This window comes from Coloeus monedula, assembly GCF_965178545.1.
Source record: "Coloeus monedula genome assembly, chromosome: Z".
Taxonomy (NCBI): domain Eukaryota; kingdom Metazoa; phylum Chordata; class Aves; order Passeriformes; family Corvidae; genus Coloeus; species Coloeus monedula.
The window spans coordinates 80,527,660-80,547,106 of record NC_138822.1 but is presented as its reverse complement, the minus strand read 5'-3'; the positions used below and the strand labels follow the sequence as shown (position 1 = coordinate 80,547,106).

Here is a 19,447-nt window from a genome sequence, read left to right as displayed (position 1 = left end):
CTTGGTGCCACACTGCTTTTCCTAAAGGCTTTGAACTACTGTTTTACAAAGCAATTACATGTCCTGCCTTCAGTAACAATGTGTCATAACACACACACTTCTATCTCTTAGACCATCATGTTTTACCATGACCAAACTTCTTCAGATTTATTAAATCTTACTTTAAAGGGCTCCTAATCTTCAGACATTCCTATAAATTACAGACAAAACTGGACCTCTGCTTTGATTTAATACTGCTAAATGACTGCTAAATCATAAAGGTGAGGGTTTTTTTGATTCAGTCATGATTTAAACTAAAACCAGGAGTTACTTAAGACAACAGGTGAAACAGATCTCATCTTTTAAAACAGTGCACTAGAAATCATCCTGCACTCCCCATTTATTTTACTGTAGAAAAAGCAAGACACAAGGCATTTACTGACTGTAAGAGAATGAGAAGCTTCCAGGACTAAACAGCATGGACATATAAAATCATTTAAATCAAAATGTAAAAGCTGATACTGTTGGGTACTTTTGAGCTTTTTTTTTTTTTAATTATTTTATTCTATGAGTTTGACTACCTTTTTCCACTCACCACCTGGTTTTCTAACATAGGGAATAAAGAGGACAGGCCACTGGTTACTTCAAGGAAATGGCACGAAACATGGAAGTTACTCTGACTACCAGTCAGGGCATCAGGGATTTCAAAGTCCATGTGACTTCCTTTCAGCCTTGAGAGTGATCGTTGATTAAGTGAACCATGGACCTGTAAAGACTAAAAATTGATACCTGGTGCTTGCAACAGCCAGTAACACCTGTCTGCATGTGGAGAGGGTGATTTGTCCACCACTTTCACTGTTAATACCTAGATTTTAATACAGGAGAAACTTCCTATAGAGCAGCAGAGCAATTGTTTCATTTTGCTAGGAAAAGCTACTGAAAACCAGACAGAACTCTGAAAACCTTAAACAAAATGCAGATAACAAAGTAAATTAGATGCAATTACTGAAATAAAGTAATTCTGGTGGCAGTTGTCTCTTAACAATAAAAAAGCAAATTATTTCAAACTACTGTGTTCCCATTGTTAGGGAAGAACAAAAAAAAACCCCAACAAACGGAAACACAAAACCCTCCAGAATTTCACTATTTTTTCTGTAACTCTCAAGCACCACTATTATTTTAACTTGGCCTATACAAAAAATGTACAGTTTAGTGATTATTTTAACTGAATTCCTATTTTAAATTTGAAGCAATAGGATAAAAACTCCTCTGATGAAAACGACTGGATGGATGGGGTGTTTTTCTGGCTTTCCCAGGAAATTCTGATGCTACTGTCAAAATTTCTCTTTTGCTAACAGAGCATTGGCATGATGAAAAAATCAGAATGCCTAATTCATTTTGATAATTTTCATCAGCAGCATCTTACAACTTTTCCAAGAGTACACAACAATGAAAGTAATGTGAATTTTTAAGAACTTATTCAGGATAGAGGTTTCAAAGTCAGTATGCAGCAACAGATGGATGTAAAGTTTATCATTGTCCCCCATGTAACTGGTAAGAGCCCAGCTTGTCTTAAGCATTATATATAACCCACCTCTCTCCCCCAAGCTGTCCATTCTCAAAATGCCTTCCATTCAGGCATATTATAAGAAAAAAATAAGTCTGATATATATGTTCCTAGATGACAAATGCTGTTCAAGCTACCTGGAAGAGAAAGTGTTTTAGCAGATCAAAAGCTAAAAGGTTATGTTCTTCTTGCAATAAGCACCACAGAAAATGGAATTCCAGAGAGAAATCTGAAGGACAAAAGTATGCATTAGTTTTCATTTTTTTAAAAATAAGGATGTCCCTCTATCAAGACCAGTAACATGTAAAAAAATCTTTAAAAATTGTATTTTACATACTACAGTATTTTGTAACATTAATAAATATATTTAACAATGTACTTGTCTAAGTATTGATACAGAGTGAACATTTGAATCCTACAGGTTTTCCATTTGTACCATCTTCAAACCTGCTCTGGGATAGATTTTTTTGACTGAAAAACAGGAAGTACAAACACATGGTGTCATTTCACACATGAATCTGTTCAGGTCCTTGCTGTTTTACCTGACAACGCTCTCTAAGCAAGACTGAAGAATAAATGTGGTGTCAACTGGTGTACTTCACACTGAAGAAAGACCACACTTCTACCTCTAAGGATTAGAAGACAGCCCAGTTCTTTCTCTATTTACACGATGCCAAAAGCAAATGTGGTTTTCAAGTTCTGAGCACCCAGTCTTTGACCTGCTCTTAGATATCAATAACCTCATTTTATCCATGTAGCAATTTTCCCTCCTGGTATAGAGCAATTTCAAGTGTACGGCTCAGATCAAAACCCCTGTACTTTGGGAACTCATACTGGGAACTTGAATTTTCATGCAGGTGACCAAAGGTTACTGAAAGATAAGCTGGCCATCACTAGGGTGAGAGTAAGCATACAAAGTCACTGCTACTCAAGAAACACATTTGAATGTCTAGGATATCCTAAAATATCTACACATAGCCTGGACCTTTGTGAAAACTTATGGACCTTTGCATGTTTATAAAGCAAGTTGAAATTATTAAGATACTCTAATGGGACAGGGGACTTCACTTATCTATGAAAGTTGAAATACTTTCTAACTCTACTTATGACTGTACTAACTGCCTTGCATTTACAAAAGGCTTAGCAGATATGAAGACATCCGTATCTGGGTATTTTGTTAGTACCTAGATGCTGACTCTACAATCAAATCAGAGAACATAAGAACTGCAGAACAAAGTGTTTTCAGGGGAAGGCATGGCATAATTGCAATATACTAGCCCTGTGGATATTCCATGGAAGTTAACTGAACATGCTATACCTCGTATATCACAATCCAGTTTCACAACCAGCGAGATCTTCCTTCCAAGGCAAGTAAAGGAACATTAGCTGTTAAACCAGATGCCAGCTTCAATAAATAAATCAGTCTGTAATCCTAAAAGGAGGCACTGATGTTGCCTAAACCTGGGCACAAAGCTGAAAAATAGTGTCTTGTTATTTACAAGTCACAGTAGTATCTGCTACAGATTTGGAAACAAGATATTAAACCACAGAGCAATTGATAATGCATTTTGTCTCCAGGAGAAGTAGAATGTTCAAAGTTTTCAGAGAAAATAAATATCCCTATCATGCAATACTTACTATGTAATGTGACCTTTAGGTCACCAGCCAAGGCACATTTATGAAACTGATACAAGTATTTTCTGTAATTTTTAACATTACTGACAGATAAGGATGTTTTGACTGAAGGTTCCCCACATCTCTTTCCAAACACACTTTTACAGCTGTCCTTGAAGTATAATGATACAGCACTTAAAAACCTGAAAATCTAGATGTCTTGTTTAAGACTACTACTACAAAAAAAGTCACTCAATTTCTAGAACTATAGGCATAAAAGAGTAATGAAAGACAGCAGAAATTATTTAATTAGATAACTGACATCTCATGCAAAAAAATTTCTAATGTGTAGGAAAAAATTTGTTTCTATGAACTTCAGTATCCATTGCTTAATATTTAAATTATACTGTATCTAATATAAGCACAGACATCTGTATGTTACAAGGTGATGCACCAATTCTGTTGGAAGGAGTCTTAACAGATGTGGCTACATTCACCAAACTGCAAGGTTGAGCCAAAAAAAATGTAATCATATATAAGAAATATGTGAACCCACAGGTGGTACCCAGCATTCTTTAGCCTACTGGAAACCTTCAATTCATTAAATAAGTATCATCAAGAAAGCATGTATATAGAGACATATAATTTTGAAGGAGGTACTTGGAGCATGATTCTTTAAGAATGAAATTAGCTTTTTCCAACTTAAGGCTAAAGCATTCTCAGTAGCAAGAAGCAAGCCTTGGTAGCAAGTCTTTATTGTACTTGGAACATAAGGAACATTACAATTTCTCTTGATAGCTCACGACAGCTCTCAGTTTGTGACAGAGCACAGGTTTTCAGACTTGGAATGTACCATGGATCTGCACTGCCCTCTGCTGTACTCCCCAAATTCTTCCAGCAAAGCAACTGCACCTTACTTCTTAACACAGACAGGTAAGACGCACTTTACCCCAAATCAAAACACTAAGCTATTACTCTCGGCACGCAAGCAGAGCCTGCTATGAAAAGATTTATATCCACCACCACAGATAAATGAGACCTCTCAAGACAGATCTTTAAATGACTGTTTCTACATTTTCTAACAGCTAAGGTAAAACACCCATGCTTTAGTTGTTCCCCCATGAGCTTAGAGCAAGACCTTTTACCCTAATCACAGCCAGTTGTTCATCTTTTGCTCTTTCAGACAGACTATCATGGTGAAAAGCAGTATATGCTTCAGCTTTACCTGTAACTAACAAACATTCCACGTGGATGGTCTCTTTTTCCAAATAACATTTTTTATTTAAATGTTTCTCATTCAATAAATGTTTCGCTTCATAATAAACACTTAACCACAACTCTTAATTCTCCACCACTATGTAATGAAGGTATTCAAGCAATCAGAACTCCTAGGGAAGCGGTAATTCAAAAGTAAGCAAGCAAGTAAAAATAAGCCGAACAAAAATTCAAAAAGACATTCCCCTATAAGAATTGTTATTTGTCAAAACTTTGTGAAGCTCATGCAGCTACACATGAACTCATTTTCAATGAAAACACTTGAAACTCCCTCTATCCCAAAACAGTGATTATAATAGTTGAAGTAGCTTTATTTTCACATCCTTCATTTCCTCTAGTTAAGAAATCATCTTCTTCTTACACACTGGAGCAAATATTACCTTAAATGAGACAATATAACTTACATTTTAAAATATAATCTAGTCTGCAGTACTCAGTGGGTTATATTCACAAGGAAAATGCAACACATTAGAAATTAAACAACTGTGGATATAAAATTATACTGCTAAAAAGAATTACCTGTTTTTGTTAGCAACAGATTATCCAGATGTCTATCTCCAACTCCAAGGATGTAAGTAATCACACAATAACCAGCTGTAACAAGTAAATTGTAAACATCAATATAAGTACCTTTCCTGGAGAGCAACAAGTTCCACACAATTAACAGCAGCATATTACATTATCTTAGCTCTAGTTCACTAGCAATAAATATACCACAGACACTCAGGGCAGGAGTGGTGCTGGCGAAGAATAATCAAGATTATCAGCACTATGAAGAATATTTGAAGTAATAAAACTCTGAAACTTATTCTGTACTGCCTAGATTTTAATTTCTTACTATACAATTACCTAATTTCTTACTATACAATTATTTACTATACAATTACATAACTAACCCTAAAAGACTAAATTCTTTCAATATTGGGATTAAGGTACTTCAAAGAAAGGTGAAATATTCTGAGCAAAGTGAATGTGTATGTTCTGAACTGAAGATATTTTAAGGCCACTGTAAACAGGCAACAGGCATTGATATGAGCCTGGATATACATGTCAGCAGCATTCACAAGATCAGCAGTGACAAAGAGCAAACTGTTTTAATTGTTGCTTTTACCCACTAACCAGAAGAGTTTGAAGCAGCTCTGAAGAGTGCACCATCAGAAAGAGAAAGGCAAAGGAAAAGATATTGTGGAGTCACACCTGAATAATCTTTTTTTTTTTTTTGTTAGAATGGAAGTCTTTTTTAATTTTATAGACAGCAAATGTGGTATTTTAACATGGCCATCAGTATACTGAACATGAACTACACTACCATTTTTCCTTGTCATACAAATGTAACCACAGCCCTCAAAACACCTTATGTTTTCAAAACGAATTAGAATTTTGATACAGATGATTTATCATTATCTAAATGCTTAACATGTCCCTGCATTCTGAAGACCCCAACTCACAATGCAGAGTGGGCAGAGGTAAGATTATTGCTAGAAGCAGAGAGTATTTAACTCATACTCTCCTTCAAGAACCACAAAGAGCAGGCTTGTGTGTAACATGCCAGGCTCAAAATTATTCTTTTCACAGGACTTCTGACAGCAAGCACATGCACAGTGCCCTGTCTGCAGTCACCTAAACTGAAATATCTTAACACCTCATCCACCTCAGACTTCACCTAAGAAGTTACCAGCTGTTAGACTGTAACTCACCACAGCTCTTAACATACGTGTCCATCACTTCTGCGCTGATTCCATGAGGGCCAGTCTCACTAGGGGCATGTTTCCTGAAGAAGTTCTGGAGAGAATGCCATGAAGATATTTATTTATTCCATTAGTTACTTCATACACACATGATATGAAACTGGGTCTTTAGAAAAAAACAATACTTAAATCAAGACCACACATGGCCCTTATTACAATCTGTTAAACTAACAACCCCCCCCAAAACACCTAGCAAGATCTAATTTAATATCACTTTATTTATATTCTGTCTCAATCATCACATTCTTATACTTGACACAGAAATTGAAAAGCAGTTTCCTTTAGTAAGTGTTTCAGAAAATTAACAGTGAACTGAAAAGTAACTGATCAGTAACTATGAGTGACAATACTTCCAAAGCAAACTGTTTAGGTCATATCAACAAAAACTAAAACAGGATTAACAGTCCTGCTTTATAATTACATTTGGGCAACATGCTCTTACAAGGTTTATCATCCTTATATATCTCCCTATTCCTCAATAAAACCAACTGCTGCTACTGAGTTTAGAAAGAAAATAAGCCTAAGTCATCAAATGGAAAACTCAAATGTCCTGTGAAATGTGGACAGGGCAAAACAGTCCTCCCATCAGCCGTAAGAAAACTTTTAACCTTCTTGATTAACAGAAAACTCAATTATATCCAAGCCTAAGCAAAGTTTCTTCCAGTAAGCAAAATCTAAGGAAGCACTCTAAGAGGAACATGGTAGTCCCCTGAATGGTATGTGACTAAAATCATAATGAAAAATTAAGACAATTATGTCAATGAACTTCTAAAACATGAACTTTAATTTTAAGGTTGTTGATAAAGGTAAGTAACATTGAAACATCAAAACACCTTTTCTTTCCTGCAGGTGTGCGTTTTACCAGGCAGTCCTGGACTAATTGCTTTAAATCTTTTAGTAATTAATATTTATATACAGTGCTCATCTTTACTAGAACAGCTGTGAAATCCAAAATGAACATTCATAAAGAGTGAACCAAACTTCCACAATACCTAAAAGTGTTCAATTACTTTTCATTTCCTTGGCCTACAATGCCCAGCTACATTAATCATGCCCCAGCACAGGAAATCTCATTCTTTTGGCACATTACTTAGATTAATAATTCTTCACAGGAATATTGCTCCTTATGTCAGCACAGCAACTGAAACAATAGGGCACCTATTTCCAGTCATAATATGATGCCTTAAGTAATTGAAAAATAACAGTTTCACAGGCATTTCTAAACACACTATTTTATAAAAACATGTAATGGACTGAATTATGAATAGTACACTTCCAAGATTACAAAGGATTGTCAAGAAAGCACTTTACAATCTGTGAGATTATTGACTGCGCAGATGTACCTTATCACAACCTCTGTGGAATTGAAAGATAAAAAAACAACTTAAGCAACTTGCTGCTGGTCATTGACCAGTGATAAGCATTACTGTCGTTAAGTGTTCGGTAAGCTTATTTGTTAAAAAAATGATAATGAAAAATGATAAACAATTTAAATCTTCATATTTTTAACAGATATAGTTCACAGGAGCTGCAGCTAGTTTGCTTTGGCTCACAGTTACTGAGCTACAAACAAATACAAACTTCAGTACCATTCACAAAAAAGAAAAAAATTACCATGAAAAATCAAATCCAAATAAATATGCTCTATTTTCATTAAAAAACCTATCAGCTACTCACCTCATATAGCAATTTGGTATGTTTTTATCCAGCTGTGTTTATCTCAACCAGCTGAGCTCTGCTACCTAGCTTATGTGCTGTGCTTGAAACCAGTAAGTTTTGTGTGCTACTATTTAGTTATGTGTCTCCACTCAACTCCATGAGAATTAAGAAAATCTGCTAACAAAACCAAGTTACAGCACCTATACATCCACTTTTGCAGGAAAACAAGCTTCAGAAATTATATTAACGAATTATTTAGTTGTTTCATCCAAAAAATAAAAAAATTAATCAAAATTAATTTTGACAATGTCAAAAGTAATGAATGAAAGACAAACATCCTGAAAACATGCAGAAAAATGTGTCAGGTGTATTCCACTCATCATTACGACAAAGCTGGGATTTCAATATCATAACTAAACTCCATTGTAATTTATTTAAATAGTGCTACTTTTAGAACATGAGACACTCAAGTGATCATTTATGTACACCTTTTTAAAGTTAAACATCTGCTGTAATATGTAATAAAATGTTTCCAGCTGTAATATGTCTTCTAACAGACCGAAGAATCACCTGAGAGACTGAAAGAATTTTGCACAAGATCTAAGCCTTCAGCTCACACTGTTTGATCAGAAGACAATTTACAACTCCCCCATCACCTACCTGTATAGTTTCCTCAGTAGCAAGAACTTCTGCAACTGGTACTGACGGAATAAACTGCATGAAACCTGTGACAGAAAACAGCCAACTTTCAAGCTACTCTGTAATACATGTTTATGAATGGACAGAACTAATACACAGTCATTCCACTGCTTCTCATAGGCAAAAAACCTCACTTTTTTCCCATGTTCCAATCTCCTGCTTTCAATATTTTTAAAACAACTTGTCATTAACACCAAATTAACTTGCAAAAGGTGTGTTGTTACAAATTTTCAGGATAAGAGATGATTAAAGTAAATTGAAGGTTTTCCTAAATATTTATCCAGAATGTATCCAAAAGTAGCTAAGTTTGATATTTTTTTCTCCTCCATTTCATGCAAAGATCTCTAAATAAGAGTGTTATTTGTTCATGATAACACAGAAAGCCAGCAGCAAAGATCGATAACTACATTGTCACATACTCCTAAATCCAGACCAGGCTCCTTTTATGAAAATGTTTGAGTCACCTATGGAATAGGTGTGGTGCCTCAGACTGTTTACTTCCATGGCTTACACTGTAACAAGAGTTTTTACACACTAAGAACACAGGGAAGATATTCTTCTCCATACTGTATTTCTAGGAAATAAACGTATTCATACCATGTTTCGTACTAGTTGCCAGCACTTTATAGGGCGTCAACTTCAAATCCAGATTCTCTTTCCTTAACAGCTGGAAAAAAGCAATATACAAAGGCAAAGATGAATGCAACAGAAAGGCAGATTCTATTACTAAAAGGATGTGTACAGGACATTGATCTCCACTGTTATTCACTGAAACTGATAATGAGTGAAAGCCTGTTTGGCAATTCTTTTTTTTTTTTTTCCTTAATCTACACAGGGTAATTGTATGTCTATAAAGAAAAGAAAAAAGCCACCGAGATCTGAGAACTCTGGAACATATTAGCAATATAAGCTGCATTAACACAGTTTAACAAGTCTTGCTTTTGACAAGGAAAATCAAGAAAACAGGACGACAAAGATGTCAACTGATAAGTCTCACCTTATCCATGAGTGAAATAATCTGAAGAATAAGTTGATCTTGACGTAAATCATCACCATGCTTAAAAATTACAGGATATTTGCCTCCATCTTCTGTCTTGAAGAACAACTGAGCAGGCATTAAGGCACTCTGGAAAAAGAAATATTCTACTAAGCTGGTTCACAGCAGTGGTCATATTAACACATTGCTACAATGGAGCTCAGAAATGCAAGTATTTGCATTGTATTTGTGCTGCCTCAGCTGTTAAGAGAGTACCAATTTCCACTCACCGAAAGTGTAACTGCATTTTAAAAAGAAAAATACTTTAATACTTTTGTTCCTTTTTTATCAAGGATACATTCTCCCCTCCTGCACCACCACAGTAGCAGAAGAGGAAAGGACAGAAGTATTCATTTTTTTTTCTGCGTGCATGTAATTACAATCAACAAAGAAGTACCATGCAAAAGGTCACAACAAAACAAATTTAAACTGATCAGATCAAAAAGAGACACAGTTATAGGATAAGGAAGAAAGAACTCCTAGGGGCAAGTCATCTTAAACAATTAATTGCTTCCTTAATCTATTTAGCAAAAGCAAAAATGCCTTTTTACCTTATTGTTTGAGAAAGCCCATTTAATTGTTTGCAATTTTTCTGCATAAAATGGGTCAAAGGGGATCAATTACCTACATGAATGATACAGTCTATTGCAACTGACCCAGTCACTTCCCTCCAAAGCAAACCAAACAAAAATAATTGAGGATACAGAGTTTAATATTGAGCAGTTGGATTAGATTTTCATACTGGTATTCCAAAATCATTACATTCCATAAATAAAGGCAAAATTATTCTTTACATAGTCCTACAAAAGCTAATGTGATGTCCAAGAGCACCAAAAATTAATAATTATTCCCTTTTTTAAGTCTGTTTGGTTTTTATCCCATAGGCTAGAATGAGATATTAAATGGAACTATTTGAGCTTTCAGAATCAGGAGAAGAAAAAAATCTGATTTTGAAACAAATTACTTCTCATGTTTTTGGTCCTACATTTTTTGCATAGTTACAGAAGACCAATGTGTAAAAGACTGCCTTGAATTTGTCCTGAGGAACTTCAGCTATTATTACTGATAGGAAACATTCAGTTGCTGTTCCAGCAATCTTTTTGTCCACATTCTTTCCCCAGATCTTAAATCATACTCGCACAAAACGATGACTCGAGTTTGCAGAAGTTTGCTTTCCTGACAAAATCTTTTCAATGTTGCCACCAACCAAAGGTGCAAGAGCATGCAACTGCAGAAGCCTATCCTTCAAATGGACTATAACTTGGTATAGAGAGATGCAAGCTAAAACTGGTATAAAACTATGCAAAAAAGATTCACCTCTGATTTTAAGTAAACTCAAATTATAACACAGTCAAATTATAATAAGCAGCCTTATGAAGCTACTGCACATAATAAATTCAGGACCTATCACAGATGACAGATTAACACTGGCTGTCACAGCAGCCTGTATGAATTTTTTAGCTGGCAAAGTCCTCCTGGATGTAGGAGTGACTCGTACGGCAAATTTTGGTCATCTTAAAATTAGGTTGCAGTCACCTACAGGAACTGAACACAAAGTTATAAAAAGGTCCAACACCACTGAGCATAGCTAATAACTTACACTGCAAACATTAACTTACATTTCAAGCAGTAAAATAAAAAAAATAACCACAGCCCTTTCAACACTACATCAGCTGTTTTATGGTCACAAGCAGCTGCTACAGTTTGGTTTAAGGATTTACCAATCATGGGGCCACAGGATTTACCTGTCAACTCACTGCAACTGCATAAAATGGACCACCTTAGTGCTTTCCACTCTCTATGAACTTAAGCTTTATTTAGCAATGGAACAGACCACAGATCTAAATGAGACACAGCACACCTGCCTTGATTTGCATGATTTTGATCTTAAAGCAGTACTCCTGCTGAACACAGGAACAAAATTCAGGGAAATTCTGAACTTCATAATCTGTATCACTCTTATAAAAGCTGCTTTAAAGTTAAAAACTTTAAACTGAAAAACAAAATAAGGAGTTGTTTAACCACTTTAAGAGCATGCTACAGTTGCATTTTGCCTTGACTATTTCTGTCCCTTTAAATCTTTCAACTGATGTTTCTAAGCCCAGTGCTCACAAGATTTGTTTGTATTTCAGCTATTCAGAAGATCTCATTTACCTTGAAGAGTGTAGCTTTTTCAGGGATTATTCCTTTAATTTTCACCTGAGGTTCCAGAGGAAGTGGAATAAGTTCCATATCTGCTAAATTCATCTTTTCATTATCAGCTAACAATGCCTGAAGCCTCTCATTCTACAAGAATGAAAATTTGTTTAAGAAAAAAACCCACAAAACATAAAATACATACTAGGTATATATAAAGTCCATAAACAAAGGATGCATTACTAACAAATATTCAATTCTTTATATGCACAAAGAATCAAGGCTTCACTCATAAAATCCAGGAAAACAAAAACTCTCTACTGTCAGTAATATCAATAAGAAAGGAGATATTCCATCTAGTGTTAGTACAGTCAAGAAATTTTCTAAGTTCCAGATATAATAGTATTAGAAAAATTAATTTCTAAATTGCCTGCCCAAACCACAGGATGATTTGTTTTCCATACCAAAATTAAATGTTAGTTATGCTTCAGCAATTGATTCAAGTCTAACTCAGAAACTTTATATCCCTCGATTCCACCAAGCAATTCCCTATCACCAAGGAACCAAATAGCCAATAGCCTGCTCTAATCTGATTTCCAGGCTTGCTCTACATTCCTACATCTGTAGTTACCAGAAACACAACGCTCATCAATTTTTGAGTGCTTTACACTTGGTGTCCTACATAGTAAAGGTTGAACACATTAACATCTCTAGCCTTTTCCTTTACTGAATATAACAGACACAAACAGACACCAAGAGGCCCACAACTGTTAGGAATACTTCTAGTGGTTAATTGTTGCTAGCTAGGTTGCAGTCTGAAAGTAAAAGCCAAGTGTTTCTTAGTTCTACAGAAATTTCCTAAAAGGATATAAGCTGAACACTACCAATGTATTGCACAAGCAGAAAATTGAATCTTACAAATTGGAAAGTCCTCCTCCTCTTTTAGCCTTTGTTACTGATACACAAAACAAGTTGTGTCACTTTTGTTAATAAGTGTTTTATTTTTCTATATAAATACACCCCATACATTTAAAGAAATCATCACGCTGAAACATCCATGTTTAAAAATACTGATATGTGTCAAAGGAAAAGGTAATATATACACAAACAGAAATTCCTCTGACATTTCCATTTCCTTCCCATACCCGCTTGTCAGGTTCACTCAAAACACTTCAGCTAAGAAGGACAAAGTTTCTTCAAATGTATGTGTAATAGAAAGCCTTTTCCTCAAGACCCAATAGAAAGCAGAGTTCTGATAAATACCTTATAGAAGAACAGTTTTGTTGCTCTTGGAACAAACAAAACCTTGCTGCTAACTGATTTTCACTATCTATCCTGGCATATTACACACATTACAATAACCTGATACTTTCCCATGTCCCCCACAACATGTTCAGTTATATCATCAACTATTTAATTATTTGCATATCTTTCTTTTGCCAAAATATCCCAAGAGTGTTCTCAAGGGCCTCTTCTGTTTTCTATCTTCAAACTTTGAAAACACATTGGAACTTTGAACTACGAAAAACTTTCCAAAGTTTGCTTACAGTTAACCAAAATTAGTACAGAATGATGGACATCTGTTATAAAACTCAGCGCTAAGGAACTTTAATGAAAGGCTAACATTCCTACCCATTGTCAAATTCAAGCCAGACAGGCTTTCCAATCCTTTAGTTACCTTTTTCTTACGATTCCCACTTTCACGCTGCACTGCCTTCATTACATGAACCAAGCGATCTACAAATGTCTGCTGGGCTGCCAACAGCGAGCGCATAACTCTGACAGACTTATCACCCTAAGAGAATGAAAAGAAACAAAATTAGTTCCTTGTTCCGTAATTATTTTATCTAGAAATCATTCGTTTTTCTTAGACCTTTGGGCTTTTAAGAGATTAAGTGAATAATGATCAATTTCCTGTCAATTCAAAAGGTATTTTCTGTAAAACACAATCACAGTCACTGTAGATGGCAATCAATTATCTGACCTAACAGTGCACTTCAATTTGCTTCAACAATTTCAGTAGCGAACAGTCATGCATGACAAAACTATTCACACAGCCAAAGTAAGTCAGTAAGGATAAGTACGAAACATTCTTATGAAGCGTAGATTCAAGTAACTCCCCTAAAATTGGAAATAGTAACACTAAGTGTGAGATAGATGAAAATCAGGGAAGACTGCATATCTGCTACAATGCAAAACTTCCAATTCACACACGTTTTTCCAGCTTTGTTTTCCTTTTTTCCCCGCTCCTCCAGCACCCTCTGCTGCCGACACACAGAACAGCAATTGTTGTTTCAGAGTTCCCGATCGGCCTCTTCACTCACACTTCAAGGACAAGAGTTTCCAACAAATAAATAGTAAACAAACCACAATGATTACACAAGGCTTTTAGAAGGTTTTAGATCCAAAGTAAGGCAGAGGGTTTTAGAACCAGTATGTTACTAACAGGAACAAGCAAAAGAGAAAAAAAGAGTTCTCAAATTTGTTCTTTTCCTTTTTGGGAGTTTCTTCAGCTTACTACAAATTCAAAATTCAAGCGGAAGTGGAAGCTTTTATTATAGCATGTGACATACATACACAAAAAAACCCAACTCATCCTCTTAGACACCTTCACCTTTTAAATGAAGTACTATCCCAGGCCATTACATACTTCCTTACACAGAAGCGTTACCTTCAGCAAAGCCTGACTGAACCTTCTCATCACGTTTAAGTACATTTCATGAGTCTTTGGGTCCCTCTGCTGAGTATCTTGGTCTTCACACTCCACTATTACATACCTGCAGCACAAAAACAACCCAATTTATACCATACTCTTGGAGCTACACAATTTGAGTGAAACACAGTAGCCCTGTATTACAGACCTGATAAAAATTAAGACAATCTTTGAATGAGATCTTTAGCTCAAGTAACAGCTGCACTCTTCCAAACTGCACAGCCCCAAATTCCATTTGGATCAGGAGGGTCTCTAAAAGTTTCTGCGGTTTTTCACTTACAGTAAAGTGTCATCACTCAAAGATGACGTGCCTGAAGTCCAAATCTTATGAACACTCCAGACAAGAAGTACAACTGAGCTTGTTTTCCACTGTGATACCACCTGTACATAATATAGTGGCTGCAAACTTGCTACTCAAGAGTACCTGCAATACAAGGAGAATCTCACCCCACCTGCTCCCTGTTTTTCCATTAGAAACAGTGGAAGGAGAGGTATTGTTCCTAAAGCAGCTCCAGAGTCTACATGCCAGTTTCCATTATTAAAATTATGAATCAGATACAAAACTTAATAGTACAATCTGGAACACTTATACTGAAAATTTATTTTGATGTTAAGCAGTCATTTGGAATGCTTTTGTGTAAATTTCTACTTGCAGCACTGACAAGAAAAAAGTAGCTATGTACTGAAGGTTGTCTTTCTGTTGGCCCATGTATCTCCTAATACTACCCAGCAAAAACATGCAATAAACATATAATAAAGAAAAAACATACAATAAACACTGTTAAAAAAATGAGGAAATTAGCATTTCAGTCAATTTTCAAACACTGCATTTGGATTCAAAAGTGACTAATTCAGGATATTCTCTTGGACGTTAACACTGTCATCAAGAATTACACCTTCCTTATGTACTTGTGCAGAATCTCTTTGTGACAGAATAACTGTGAGACAAGACTAGAGGTCTGTCATGTGCAGCTGATCAGATTTGAGTAGTCTTATTTATAAATACACAGTATATTACATCCACTAAAATAAGGCATACGTAACTTATTCCATGTGTATAACCAATGAAATCTGTAACTAAAGATTCCTTCTAGGGCTTTGCTAATGCACTGTTATAAACTGTTCCCTCACCAATACGTGTGTAAAAGTCTGTATTTTACAAAGTCTGTGCATCTAAACTTCAAGGAAAAGGGGAAGTAATGAATTGAAACGTGCCATTTTAATCTTCATTTTTTAAAAAGCCCTGGACAGTTTCTCAAAGCTATCCTGAAACAAGGAGTTAAGAGTAATGCTTCATACTTGGGTAGGTGTCAGAAAAAGCAGTAGCACTGACTTCTGAGGCCACTGTTAAAGGACAGGATAGCTTTACAATGACAAGTGACTGAACACAAGGTTTCATTTTCAAGGGTTATTGTACTTTTTCCATTGATTATTTCAGGTGCATGCTGTGTCTGGATAGTTGAAACATACAATTGATCAGCAGCCATGAGGATTTATGGCTACGTCACCTTAAACAGTGGCTGCAACATCTGTATTTTGTCACTGAGAAATTGAGATGTCTGGAAAGAAAACAAAGAATAAATTGACTAGAGTTTTTGTCTTGGTAGACTTTTCTTGGGTGTTTTGTTGAATTTTTTTAAGTCATACGTCAAAAACTTCAGTTATGGACATTTGAACTTTCTGTAGACTGAGTGTCTGAGATGTTGTACGAAATGCAAGAGAATAGTTTCTATTACCCTGATAGAAAATAAGCTAAGATACCAACTCTTATCTTAATGAAGAATATTTGATTAGGTTAAGCACTTGGATTCTACTCACACCAATTCAGCCTGCAATTATTTTAATCATTTATATTTAATAACAATTTTTAATGAAGCCCAGCATTATCTTTGACCACTGCAACAGAAATAACTACTGTTTGCAAATGTACATAGGTCATGAACTTAAATGTCTTAAAATTCCACTTACTAAAAAGAATTAAACAATAAAACTTAAAAAGTTATAAATAGAGTCTCTCAGCATAGTTTATAGGTTTCTTGTAAGAATTTTATAAGAACAGTTTGCTATGTTTACATCACATATCACACTTAGTTTCCAATTCACAGCTTATCTGTGGTTAATGCTCTCAGCATACTAAAATATGATCATATGCATTAGCATTTTTAGTTATTTGATGCAGCTACAAAAGTTACAAATGAGAATCATATGACTTAGGTTTAGCCATGTAAAAGGTACCTAAGCTCTTGCTTTTAAAATACATGTGTATATACAAGTAAATAGCTGTGAATATTGTGCACATGCAGGTATTTGTACATTAGTACACACACAGGCAGACACTTTCACACAATACAGCTCTACTCATCTCAGCTTGCTTCAAATGAGAAAATTCCTACCTGCAAATGCTTGCTTGGAAGGCTTGCAGATTACTAGTTCAGGCATCTAATTTAATTCTTAAACCACTGAGATGAGACAAGATCCTAAAGCTAAGCAATCCTACCTCTCTACTGTATAGATGACCTAATAATTACAACTTCTTACCCTTAAGAATACATGTATGCAATGACATTTTTTTTGTGCTCATAATCACAAATGGAAAAAAAAAATTAGGTTACAACAAAAAAAATCAGTGCTTTATGAACCTTCATAAAATACACCTTTTATTAATATTTAAGTGCCTAACTTCATTATTCTAGCCAACAAATTATAAGCACAAAAAATCATAAGCACACAGACAGCAAAGCAGCGCAAAGGTAAACTTAATCTCTGCCCCAATACCACAGACAACTTGAATGAAACTTTTAACACAGTTAGGCTGCTTTTTTGTAACACTGTAACCTAATGTACTAAACATCGCCTTCTTTTGTGTAACATTAAAGCATATTTCTGCATTTTTAAAGCCTCCTTTTATAAATTACCATGTTCAAATGCATGTTGTTTTAAATCTACTGCTTCACCCTGACAAAAACTGAGATTCTGAAGCTCTCAAGACAGGTCATCTTTTGCTGAGCACCTTCTGGGCATTATAGCTTTGATTTCAGTTACATGTTGATACAGTATAAATAAACAGTTTCTAACATACCAGTACAAGTAGTTTGCCAACGTGGAATTTTTGCATGCCCGTGATATCAAGAAAGTGCAAAGGTCTTGCTGGAAGGGATTTAAGAACAGGAAAAAAAACCCAAAAAAGACAAAAAAACGTTATAAAGAAATCTAAGCACCTGAGAGAGAGACAAAGTTAAGGAAAAACACCAAGTAAATGTAAGAGTTGTGAGAGATATATTCCCTTCTAGAATCTGAGTCCAATCCAACCTAATATTTAAATCATATTAGTTTAAATATTACTTTAAATCCAGCAACACCACTATAAGTAAAAGGTCTGCTACTCCAGTGATGTATTTATCAACATGTAAAAAGCACAATGTTCTCCAAAAAGAAACCTTTAATGTAATTTCTATTTATGTTACTCTTTCTTCCTATGCCATTACATCTTGCTGTAAATGCTGTAAAATTCAATCCCCAAAGAGATTTCCCATTCTGTTTTGTATCCAGAGCATCTAACAAGCTTGAAGATGTTCTATGTTTTAAGAAATTTGTATAGGATACACAGCATTTAGCTGCTTCTTTAAGGTGTAATAGTCCAGCTAGCAAGAAATCTGTGTATCTTTACAGATATGCCCAATTTGAGGCTTATTTTCTATGCAATATTAAGACTCAAATAGAACAATTTGCAACAGGGAGTGGATCTTTAGTTCAAAGACCAATTAATCCATATATCAGATTAAAATCAAATTCCCTCAAAATATCTTTACCTTCTATCTTTCCCTTCCTCCAGTCCCATTCCTATTACTTGTCTACTTCTGGCATAAACCAAATATAGTCCTTGGCAGAAGTAAATCAACACAGTGTCTCACTTAGGTTCAAAAAAGATGACATGCCAAAGAATATGGCTACAGAAAGAACAGATTGCAGAGATTGAAATATTTGGATAACTGTTTTCTATTAAAAGACTGTTTTAAAACACCTCGAACACATGCAGTTGTCAGTGTCTAATCAGTATGCGATAGCCTTTGCAGTAATTTTCTCCTTTACAGAAGAGTACTTTAATTTCATGAAGAGTTCAATTTTCAGTCCCCCAATTTAGGATACTGTGATCATGTAAATAAATAGACGCCCTGTAAAAAAAAATCAGCTAAGCTATTGCTATTTTCATGGCATTTACTTTTAATTTATATTCTTTGGGCACTTTAAATATTCAGGAAGATACACCCAAAGGATCCAAACATTCACAAACAAAAGCAAGAAACAGTACCAGGTCACTAGAAAAGTACAATAAATACAAGGTAGATCGTCTGACTTACATCAAGGTTTTCATTTTCTGCAAGCTCTTTTGTCTTAGAAGTAAGAGGTGGAGAAGAAACAGGTGGAATAGGACTCATAATCTGGGAACTACACAAAGGAAAGCATGTAATTGGCATGATTCAAAGTTTCAAAGTTCTTGCTTGGGGGCCAGGGAGCATGCATGGAAATCGAAATGAATTTCACTTCCAGAGCATAATAAATTCAGAGAACTGGAAAAAAAGTATCTTTGAAGGTAGCATCCCAACCCTGGTTCAGAACAAACTGCGTGAACAGCAACTTTGACAGCTGCAGTTCTGCAGCTCCTGAAAACAGCAAAAATCTGTGCCTAGAAAGCTATACAGTTTATGCCTGTGAAGGACATTCACTTACAACAAACTTTGCATTTTATTTCATCTTCCATACAAAATAAGCAGACACAGATAGGAATTTAACAAATCTGCATTTTCAGGAGCTTTTTTCAAATGCTGTAAGATGAAACTGCTAATACACAACACCTGCAAGCACTAGTCTTTGTAATGCAACTATGCAAAACGTAGTAGACAAATGCTTATTTGCAAGGCAAAGTTTTCAGATGGTGAATTTACCTGAAAGGAAGTAATTAAATAGCTCTCCTAACATCTAAGTATCATTGCAGCCTCAAAGCACACTTCCCACCACACTCA

The 19,447-nt window shown here is 35.3% G+C and overlaps 1 protein-coding gene across 3 annotated transcripts in view; it reads right to left on the bottom strand.

Moving 5' to 3' along the window:
* PIK3C3 (phosphatidylinositol 3-kinase catalytic subunit type 3) overlaps nt 1-19,447 on the bottom strand; it is a 66,412-nt gene that overhangs the window by 25,411 nt on the left and 21,554 nt on the right. For all 3 annotated transcript variants that reach the window (XM_082302085.1, XM_082302087.1, XM_082302086.1), the window contains 10 exons: nt 18,785-18,872; nt 17,506-17,573; nt 14,385-14,490; nt 13,392-13,508; nt 11,732-11,863; nt 9,539-9,667; nt 9,139-9,208; nt 8,503-8,567; nt 6,133-6,217; nt 4,955-5,029 (listed from right to left, as the gene is read on the bottom strand). In XM_082302085.1, coding sequence (XP_082158211.1) covers nt 4,955-5,029; nt 6,133-6,217; nt 8,503-8,567; nt 9,139-9,208; nt 9,539-9,667; nt 11,732-11,863; nt 13,392-13,508; nt 14,385-14,490; nt 17,506-17,573; nt 18,785-18,872 — 935 coding nt within the window. The remainder of the gene's footprint in view (nt 1-4,954; nt 5,030-6,132; nt 6,218-8,502; nt 8,568-9,138; nt 9,209-9,538; nt 9,668-11,731; nt 11,864-13,391; nt 13,509-14,384; nt 14,491-17,505; nt 17,574-18,784; nt 18,873-19,447) is intronic.